This window comes from Mustelus asterias, unplaced genomic scaffold (genome assembly GCF_964213995.1).
Source record: "Mustelus asterias unplaced genomic scaffold, sMusAst1.hap1.1 HAP1_SCAFFOLD_841, whole genome shotgun sequence".
Taxonomy (NCBI): domain Eukaryota; kingdom Metazoa; phylum Chordata; class Chondrichthyes; order Carcharhiniformes; family Triakidae; genus Mustelus; species Mustelus asterias.
Genome location: NW_027590787.1, coordinates 114,320 through 125,000, shown reverse-complemented (window position 1 = coordinate 125,000; position 10,681 = coordinate 114,320). Strand labels below are relative to the sequence as shown.

At 42.9% G+C, this 10,681-nt stretch overlaps 1 protein-coding gene across 1 annotated transcript in view; it reads left to right on the top strand.

Moving 5' to 3' along the window:
* The window catches only part of LOC144487521 (pancreatic secretory granule membrane major glycoprotein GP2-like), a 53,299-nt gene extending 44,970 nt beyond the window's left edge, over window positions 1–8,329 (top strand). The window contains exons 7-8 of the mRNA XM_078205605.1: window positions 6,023–6,105; window positions 6,966–8,329. Coding sequence (XP_078061731.1) covers window positions 6,023–6,105; window positions 6,966–7,031 — 149 coding nt within the window. The 3' untranslated portion in view covers window positions 7,032–8,329. The remainder of the gene's footprint in view (window positions 1–6,022; window positions 6,106–6,965) is intronic.
* Window positions 8,330–10,681: the final 2,352 nt, after the last annotated feature.

The following is a 10,681-nucleotide window of genomic DNA, read 5'->3' as shown; positions in this document are numbered from 1 at the left end:
GACGAAAACTGCACACAATACTCTGAATTCGGCCTCACCAATGTCTTATACAACCTCACCATAACATTCCAACTCTTATACTCAATACTTTGATTTATAAAGGCCAATGTACCAAAAGCACTCTTTACGACCCTATCCACCTGTGACGCCACTTTTAGGGAATTATGTATCTGTATTCCCAGATCCCTCTGTTCTACTGCACTGTTCAGTGTCCTACCATTTACCTTGTATGTTCTACCTTGGTTTGTCCTTCCAAAGTGCAATACCTCACACTTGTCTGCATTAAACTCCATCTGCCATTTTTCAGCCCATTTTTCTAGCAGGTCCAAATCCCTCTGCAAGCTTTGAAAACCTTCCTCACTGTCCAGTACACCTCCAATCTTTGCATCATCAGCAAACTTGCTGATCCAATTGACCACATTATCATCCAGATCATTGATATAGATGACAAACAATAATGGACCCAGCACTGATCCCTGTGGCACACCACGAGTCACAGGCCTCCACTCAGAGAAGCAATCCTCCACAACCACTCTCTGGCTTCTTCCATTGATGTGGAGATGCCAGCGTTGGACTGGGGTAAACACAGTCAAAGTTTTAACAACACCAGGTTAAAGTCCAACAGGTTTATTTGGTAGCAAGTGTCATTAGCTTTCGGAGCGCTGCTCCTTCGTCAGATGGAGTGGAAATCTGCTCTCAAACAGGGCACAGAGACACAAAACTTGATTTTGTGTCTCTGTGCCCTGTTTGAGAGCAGATTTCCACTCCATCTGACGAAGGAGCAGCGCTCCGAAAGCTAATGGCATTTGCTACCAAATAAACCTGTTGCTGGTGTTGTTAAAACTCTTACTGTGATCTTTCATTGAGCCAATGTCTAATCCAGTTTACTACCTCTCCATGTATACCTGGCGACTGAACCTTCCTAACTAACCTCCCATGCGGGACCTTGTCAAAGGCCTTACTGAAGTCCATGTAGACAACATCCACTGCCTTCCCTTCATCCACTTTCCTGGTAACCTCCTTGAAAAGCTCTAATAGATTGGTTAAACATGACCTACCACGCACAAAGCCATGTTGACTCTCCCTAATAAGTCACTGTCTGTCCAAATATTTGTAGATCCGATCTCTTAGTACTCCTTCCAATAATTTACCTACTACTGACATCAAACTTACCGGCCTATAATTTCCCGCATTACTTTTTGAGCCTTTTTTAAACAACGGAACAACATGAGCTATCCTCCAATCATCCGGCACCTCACCCGTGGATACCGACATTTTAAATATATCTGCCAGGGCCCCTGCAATTTCAACACTCGTCTCCTTCAAGGTCCGACGGAATACCCTGTCCGGTCCCAGGGATTTATCTACTCTGATTTGCCTCAAGACAGCAAGCACCTCCTCCCCTTTAATCTGTATATGTTCCATGACCTCCCTACTTGTTTGCCTTATTTCCATAGACTCCATGCCAGTTTCCTTAGTAAATACGAATGCAAAAACCCATTTAATATCTCCCCCATTTCTTTTGGTTCCATACATAGCCGACCACTCTGATCTTCAAGAGGACCAATTTTATCCCTTACTATCCTTTTGCTCTTAATATACCTGTAGAAGCTCTTAGAATTATCCTTCACCTTGTCTGCCAAAGCAACCTCATGTCTTCTTTTAGCCCTCCTGATTTCTTTCTTAAGTATTTTCTTGCACTTTTTATGCTCCTCAAGCATCTTATTTGCTCCCTGTTGCCTATACATGTCATACATCTCTCTCTTCTTCTTTATCAGAGTTCCAATATCCCTCGAGAACCAAGGTTTCTTATCCTTATTCACTTTGTCTTTAATCCTGACAGGAACATACAAACTCTGCACTCTCAAAATTTCTCCTTTGAAGGCCTCCCACTTACCAATCACATCCTTGCCAGAGAACAGCCTGTCCCAATCCACGCTTTTTAGATCCTTTCTCATTTCTTCAAACTTGGCCTTTTTCCAGTTTAGAACCTCAACCTGAGGACCAGATCTATCTTTATCCATGATCAAGTTGAAACTAATGGCGTTATGATCACTGGAACCAAAGTGTTCCCCTACACACACTTCGGTCACTTGTCCTAACTCGTTTGGCAAAGTTTGCATTTGACAAAGTCCCTCATGGCAGGTTGGTTAAGAAGGTTAAGGCTGATGGGATACAAGGAGAGGTGGCTAGATGGGTAGAAAACTGGCTTGGCCACAGGAGACAGAGGGTAGCAGTCAAAGGGTCTTTTTCCGGCTGGAGCTCTGTGACCAGTGGTGTTCATGCTGTGAAGGGGCTTGGGGCTCCGAAAGCTTGTGTGGCTTTTGCTACCAATTAAACCTGTTGGACTTTATCCTGGTGTTGTTAAACTCCTTACCAGTGGTGTTCCGCAGGGCTCTGTACTGGGACCTCTGCTATTTGTGATATATATAAATGATTTGGAAGAAGGTGTAACTGGTGTTATCAGCAAGTTTGCAGATGACACGAAGATGACTGGACTTGCAGATAGCGATGAACATTATCGGACAATACAGCAAGATATAGATAGGCTGGAAAATTGGGCGGTGAAATGGCAGATGGAATTTAATCCAGATAAATGCGAAGTGATGCATTTTGGAAGAACTAATGTAGGGGGGAGTTATACAATAAATGGCAGAGCCATCAAGATTATAGAAACACAGAGGGTCCTAGGTGTGCAAGTCTACGAATCCTTGAAGGTGGCAGGACAGGTGGAGAAGGTGGTGAAGAAGGCATATGGTATGCTTGCCTTTATAGGGCGGGGTATATAGTATAAAAGCTGGAGTCTGATGTTGCAGCTGTATAGAACGCTGGTTAGGCCACATTTGGAGTACTGCGTCCAGTTCTGGTCGCCGCACTACCAGAAGGACGTGGAGGCTTTAGAGAGAGTGCAGGGAAGGTTTACCAGGATGTTGCCTGGTATGGAGGGTCTTAGCTATGAGGAGAGATTGGTTAAACTGGGCTTGTTCTCCCTGGAAAAACGGAGAATGAGGGGAGACCTAATAGAGGTGTACAAGATTATGAAGGGTATAGATAGGGTGAACAGTGGGAAGCTTTTTCCCAGGTCGGAGGTGACGATCACGAGGGGTCACGGCTCAAGGTGAGAGGGGCAAGGTATAACCCAGATATCAGAGGGACGTTTTTTACACAGAGAGTGGTGGGAGCCTGGAATGCACAGCCAAGTAGGGTGGTGGAGGCAGACTCGCTGACATTGTTTAAGACTTACCTGGATAGTCACATGAGCAGTCTGGGAATGGAGGGATACAAATGAATGGTCTAGTTGGACCAATTATCGGCACAGGCTTGGAGGGCCGAAGGGCCTGTTTCCTGTGCTGTACTGTTCTTTGTTCTTTGTTTCCGAATAGGAGATCTAATATTGCATCCTCTTTAGTTGGTACCTCTATTTATTGATTTAGAAAATGTTCCTGGACACATTTTACAAACTCTAACCCATCTAGACCTTTAACAATATGGGAGTCCCAATCTATATGTGGAAAATTAAAATCCCCTACTATCACAACTTTATGTTTCCTACAGTTGTCTGCTATCTCTCTGCAGATTTGGTCCTCCAATTCTCGCTGACTATTGGGTGGTCCATAATACAACCCCATTAACATGGTCATACCTTTCCTGTTTCTCAGCTCCACCCATATGGCCTTGGCAGACAAGCCCTCTAATCTGTCCTGCCTGAGCACTGCTGTAACATTTTCCCTGACTAGCAATGCCACCCTTCATCCCTCTGCCTCTATCACGTCCGAAACATCGGAACTCTGGAACATTGAGCTGCCAGTCCTGCCACTCCTGTAGCCAAGTTTCACTAATGGCTATAATGTCATAATTCCATGTGTCAATCCACGCCCTCAGCTCGTCTGCCTTCCCCACAATACTCCTGGCATTGAAATAGACACACCTCAGAAGATTATTACCACCAGACACAACCCTTCTATTTGTGATTTTGCATGAACTATTAACATCATTTATTTTCACCCCCGCTCCACTACCTGCTCTGGCACTCTGGTTCCCATCCCCCTGCAAATCTAGCTTAAACCCTCCCCAATAGCACTAGCAAACCTCCCTGCAAGCATATTGGTCCCCTTGTAGTTCAGGTGTAACCCGTCTCTCTTGTACCGGTCCCAACTGCCCCAGAAGAGGTCCCAATGATCTAGAAATCTGAAACCCTGCCCCCTGCACCAGTTCCTCAGCCACACGTGTTCATCCGCCCGAGCATCCTACTCTTACCCTCACTGGCACGTGGCACAGGTAGCAATCCTGAGATTACTACCCCTGGGGTCCTGCTTTTTAACTTCCTACCAAGCTCTTTATACTCACTCTTTTGTACACACATTCGCTATATTCTGCTGTATCTCCCTTTCACACAGAGACATATTCTCTCTAGCTTGTTGTATTTCTCACAAGCACACATTCTCTATGTCAAAGAAAGAACAAAGAACAAAGAAAATTACAGCATAAGAACAGGCCCTTCGGCCCTCCTAGCCTGCACCGACCATGCTGCCTAACTGAACTAAAACCCCCTACCCTTCTGGGGACCATATCCTTCTACTCCCATACTATTCATGTATTTGTCCAGACGCCTCTTAAAACTCACTGTCGTATCTGCTTCCACTACAACCCCAGCAGCGAGTTCCAGGCACCCACACCCTTTGTGTAAAAAACCTGCCTCGTACATCTCCTTTAAACCTTGCCCCTCGCACCTTAAACCTATGCCCCCTAGTAATTGACTCTTCCACCCTGGGAAAAAGCTTCTGACTATCCACTGTGTCCATGCCTCTCATAATCTTGTAGACTTCTATCAGGTCGCCCCTCAACCTCCGTCATTCCAAATAGAACAAACCAAGTTTCTCCAACCTCTCCTCATAGGTAATGCCCTCCGTACCAGGCAACGGTCTGGTAAATCTTTTCTGTACCCTCTCCAAAGCCTCCAATCCTTCTGGTAGTGTGGCGACCAGAATTGAGCACGATATTCCAAGTGCGGCCCAACTAAGGTTTAATAAAGCTGCAACATGACTTGCCAATTTTTAAACTCAATGCCCCGGCTGATGAAGGCAAGCATGCCGTATGCCTTCTTGACTACCTTCTCCACCTGCATTGCCACTTTCAGTGACCTGTGTACCTGTACACCCAGATCCCTCTATCAATACACTTCATGGTTCTGCCATTTACTGTATCTTTCCATCTGTATTAGACCTTCCCAAATGCATTACCTCACATTTGTCCGGATTAAACTCCATCTGCCATCTCTCCACCCAAGCCTCCAAACGATTTATATCCTGCTGTGTCCTCTCATGGTCCTCATTGCTATCCGCAAACCCACCAACCTTTGTGTCGTCCGCAAACTTACTAATCAATCCAGTTACATTTTCCTCCAAATCATTTATATATATTACAAACAGCAAAGGTCCCAGTCCTGATCCCTGATGAACGCCACTTGTCACAGCCCTCCGTTCAGAAACCCTTCCACTGCTACCCTCTGTCTTCTATGACTGAGCCAATTCTGTTTCCACCTTGCCAGCTCACCTCTGATCCCATATATATATGTATATATACATATATAGATATCTGGCAGTATCCCTCTCTCGCTCACATTCCATATATCGGCAGCATCATTCTCTCTCATTCTCACATTCTCTGTATCTTGCTGTATCTGTTCCTCACACTCACACATTTTCTGTAGTTTGTTGTATCTCTCCCTCACACACTCTCATTTTCCTGTATCTCAGAGGCACAGTGGTTCGCATTGTTGCCTCGCCAGGGACACGGGTTCGATTCCCAGCTTGGGTCACTGTCTGCGCGGAGTCTGCACATTCTCCCCATGTCTGCGTGGGTTTCCTTTGGGTGCTTTCCTTCCAGTTTCCTCCCACAGTCTGAAAGACGTGTTGCTTAGTTGCATTGGCCATGCTAAATGCTCCCTCAGTGTCCCTAACAGGCACCAGAGTGTGGTTGCTGAGTGTGTTTAACCTTCTAAAATTGTGATTTTTGTCTTTAGGCATTGGCGGCACGCAGATTAAATTGGTGATTAAATTCATGGGACATGTTGGTGTTGAAGTGATGCAGAACATTATTCTTGAGGTGAGAATCTGTTTGGAGATTAAATATTGGTGACATCAATTCCTGCCTCTCACTCTGAATTCACAGATCAGGAGCTCCATGTCAGATTAAAAGCAGCTTCACTATCCTGCTGATTATCCTTGTATTATCCAGACCACCCTCCTGTTGAAGGGCCGAGTGGCCTCCTCCTGTTCCTGCGTTGGTGTCTGAACCTCTATAGTGTAGCTGAAGTGGGGAGCATTGTCACAGTCCAGTCCCATTGGTCCAAACCCCTCACAGATTGAGGGCAAAGAAAGTCTGAAACAACCTCACATTGCTCTGCTGACCCCAAGATCACCTCTCTCTCTCTCTCTGTCTTCCTCTCTCTTTCCTTTGCTCTCTTTCTCCCTCTATCCATCTCTGTTGCTGCCTCAATGTCTGTCCTCTGTCTCCCTCTCAATTTCTTGCTAACTCTCTCTCTCTCTCTGTCTTGATCTCTTGTCATCTCTCTCTCTCCGACCTTCAATGTTTGTCTCTCTCTCTTCTCACCTTCTGTCTTACTCGGCCACTTGCTTTGTCTCCATCCCTCCCTCTCTCTCTTTTCCTTGAGTCTGTCCTGCTCTTTCTTTTTCTCCCTTTTCTTTCTGTGCCCATCTCTATTTCTCTGTCTTTTTCTTTGCTTCATCCAGTCTCCCCTTTGCTTCTCTCGCTCCCTCACTGAACTCATTTCTCCAGTCCCATTTTCACTACAAACGTTGGAAGCAATGTCACCTGTTCCGTATGGCCAGTGCAGTTCCAGACAGTGATTGGCAGTGAATGTGACTTTTTGTCCCCAAACTCTACTTCACAATTTCCCTGCACCCTCACTGCAATATGAATTATGTCTCCTGTCTGTGATATAGCTGCAGCTGTCACTCAAGAATCGATTTCCGGATGTGGATCTTCATTTGAGTATTGCAGATGATTAACTCTCGGCTGTGGCTTACTCCAGAAGATTGTTGGTGATGGATTGTATCAGTCAGCGCATGATGGCCTGTGTGTTTGACAGCTTTGCTCACTAATCGTCCTGCCTTACAATGTTAAGTAGCTAGCAAAGGATTCATTGCTCGCTGTGTGCTACTGTTACATCATTATTGATTCTTCTTCATGTGACAGGATTGTGGGAACTTTAGCTTTTGCTTTGTTAAATAGGGAAACATACCCTCAATTTGAAAATACTGACTACTGGGCTGTTGGACAGAGATTGACCCAACATTGACCATTTTTAACTTTCTGCTTAATGAGAGAATGATCTGTGTGGAGCCCCCTGAGAATGGGCCCCCTGTGAATGGGCAAACAGACCACTGTTAATCCAAGCTAAATTCTGGGGAGATATCATCCTTTTTCTGAAGGTTGTGACAGGTTGATGTTGGTCGGTACAGAATAGAATACAGGCTTATTGTTTTATCTATAGAATAGGAAGTGAGTGTATGAAAAGTGAAATATTTGACAACTGATCTCACGAACCCAGTGAAAGAAGAAATTACATCAGCTTTATTAACCAAATTGATATATGCTGGCTCCAATCAGATCCTCCTTATCTGGAGTAGTGATACTGCTGGTGGAGCAGGAAGCAATATGTTTGTATCTTCACTCCATTCGATTCATAGAACCGGTGAACGGTCCCTGTTGGTCCCATTGTGAAGATGTAAAAGTGTAACAAAGAACAAAGAACAGTACAGCACAGGAAACAGGCCCTTCGGCCCTCCAAGCCTGTGCCGCTCCTTGGTCCAACTAGACCAATCGTTTGTATCCCTCCATTCCCAGGCTGCTCATGTGAGCAAGATATGATTAGGACTAAAATCACAGGAAAATCCTGCCAAGGATGCACTCTCAGCAAAACAACGTCTGTGGAGATCAGTAAAATTTAGTATTTCGAGTCAATGTGCTGGCTTTTGAGCTGAAACATTAACTGTGTTTCACTCCGCAGTTCCTGCCTGACCTGCCGAGTCTGTACAGCTTGTCTTTTTCTGTTTTTTTCTTTACACGATCAGGTCTATCAGATTCTCATTAATGGGCTTTCACAAACCCAAACCTATGCCTCAGAAAAGCCTCGGAAGAAACAGGAGAAAATCACGAGGGTTTTGATTGCAAAGTGTCTGTTTAACTGATTATTCAGCTGGGAACTGTAACGTGTTCGAGCCCATCACCATCACATGTGGGTTTCTCAGTTAAGTGGGTGTGTAAATGTATGCAATGTGTGCTTAATAAATCTCAAAATACTTGACCACAATGTTTCAAATCTGTTTCTTTTGGAGAGATGTCCAGATTATCGAATTAGGAGCTAAAACCACCCTGGAACGGTTTGAAACTCACCTTGTTGTCTGGCCTATCTCTCAGATTCTCAACTCTCTGTCTTCCCATGGATTCATCTTCCTCTCCCTGCTTCACTTTGAATATTTTTCCGGCTTTTCTGCTAATGAACACTCGCAGTTCACAAGATAGAAGAACATAAGAAATAAGAGCAGGAGGAGGCCATTTGGCCCCTCAAGCCTGCTCTGCCACTCAGTCCAATCCTGACTGATCCTGGGCTTTATCTTCACTTTCCCACCCACCCCCATATCCCCTAATTTTATGACACCACAAATCTGTCTGCTCCAGCCTTATATTTATTCAACAAAGGAGCACCCATAACTCCGAGTTAGAGAATTCCAAAGATTCATTGCCATTAGAGTAAAGAAATTACTCTTCATCTCTTTAGGGGCAGGTGCGACCTGTACAGTTTAATTTAATTTAATTTAATCTCAGTTGTTTGGGTTTAATCTCAGTTGTTTGGGTTTAATCTCAGTTGTTCGGGTTTAATCCCAGTTGTTGTGGATTTAATCTCAGTTGTTGTGGATTTAATCTCAGTTGTTTGGATTTAATCTCAGTTGTTTGGGTTTAATGTCAGTTGTTTGGATTTAATCTCAGTTGTTTGGGTTTAATATCAGTTGTTTGGGTTTAATCTCAGTTGTTTGGGTTTAATATCAGTTGTTTGGGTTTAATCTCAGTTGTTTGGGTTTAATCTCAGTTGTTCGGGTTTAATCCCAGTTGTTGTGGATTTAATCTCAGTTGTTTGGATTTAATCTCAGTTGTTTGGGTTTAATCTCAGTTGTTTGGGTTTAATCTCAGTTGTTTGGGTTTAATCTCAGTTGTTTGGGTTTAATCTCAGTTGTTCGGGTTTAATCCCAGTTGTTGTGGATTTAATCTCAGTTGTTGTGGATTTAATCTCAGTTGTTTGGATTTAATCTCAGTTGTTTGGGTTTAATCTCAGTTGTTTGGATTTAATCTCAGTTGTTGTGGATTTAATCTCAGTTGTTTGGATTTAATCTCAGTTGTTTGGGTTTAATCTCAGTTGTTTGGGTTTAATCTCAGTTGTTTGGGTTTAATCTCAGTTGTTTGGGTTTAATGTCAGTTGTTTGGATTTAATCTCAGTTGTTTGGGTTTAATCTCAGTTGTTTGGGTTTAATCTCAGTTGTTTGGATTTAATCTCAGTTGTTGTGGATTTAATCTCAGTTGTTTGGATTTAATCTCAGTTGTTTGGGTTTAATCTCAGTTGTTTGGGTTTAATCTCAGTTGTTTGGGTTTAATCTCAGTTGTTTGGGTTTAATCTCAGTTGTTTGGGTTTAATGTCAGTTGTTTGGATTTAATCTCAGTTGTTTGGGTTTAATCTCAGTTGTTTGGGTTTAATCTCAGTTGTTTGGGTTTAATCTCAGTTGTTTGGGTTTAATCTCAGTTGTTTGGGTTTAATGTCAGTTGTTTGGATTTAATCTCAGTTGTTTGGGTTTAATATCAGTTGTTTGGATTTAATCTCAGTTGTTGTGGGTTTAATCTCAGTTGTTTGGATTGAATCTCAGTTGTTTGGGTTTAATCCCAGTTGTTGTGGGTTTAATCTCAGTTGTTGTGGGTTTAATCTCAGTTGTTTGGATTTAATCTCAGTGGTTTGGGTTTAATATCAGTTGTTTGGATTTAATCTCAGTTGTTTGGATTTAATCTCAGTTGTTTGGATTTAATCTCAGTTGTTTGGGTTTAATCTCAGTTGTTTGGGTTTAATCCCAGTTGTTGTGGATTTAATCTCAGTTGTTTGGATTTAATCTCAGTTGTTTGGGTTTAATCTCAGTTGTTTGGGTTTAATCTCAGTTGTTTGGGTTTAATCTCAGTTGTTTGGATTTAATATCAGTTATTTGGGTTTAATCTCAGTTGTTTGGGTTTAATCTCAGTTGTTTGGGTTTAATCTCAGTTGTTTGGGTTTAATCTCAGTTGTTTGGATTTAATATCAGTTATTTGGGTTTAATCTCAGTTGTTTGGGTTTAATATCAGTTGTTTGGATTTAATCTCAGTTGTTTGGGTTTAATATCAGTTGTTTGGGTTTAATATCAGTTGTTCTGGGTTTAATCTCAGTTGTTTGGGTTTAATATCAGTTGTTTAGGTTTAATCTCAGTTGTTTTGGGTTTAATCTCAGTTGTTTGGGTTTAATATCAGTTGTTCTGGGTTTAATCTCAGTTGTTCTGGGTTTAATATCAGTTGTTTGGGTTTAATCTCAGTTGTTTGGGTTTAATATCAGTTGTTAATATCAGGGATTTGTTCCCAGGAGCAGGCT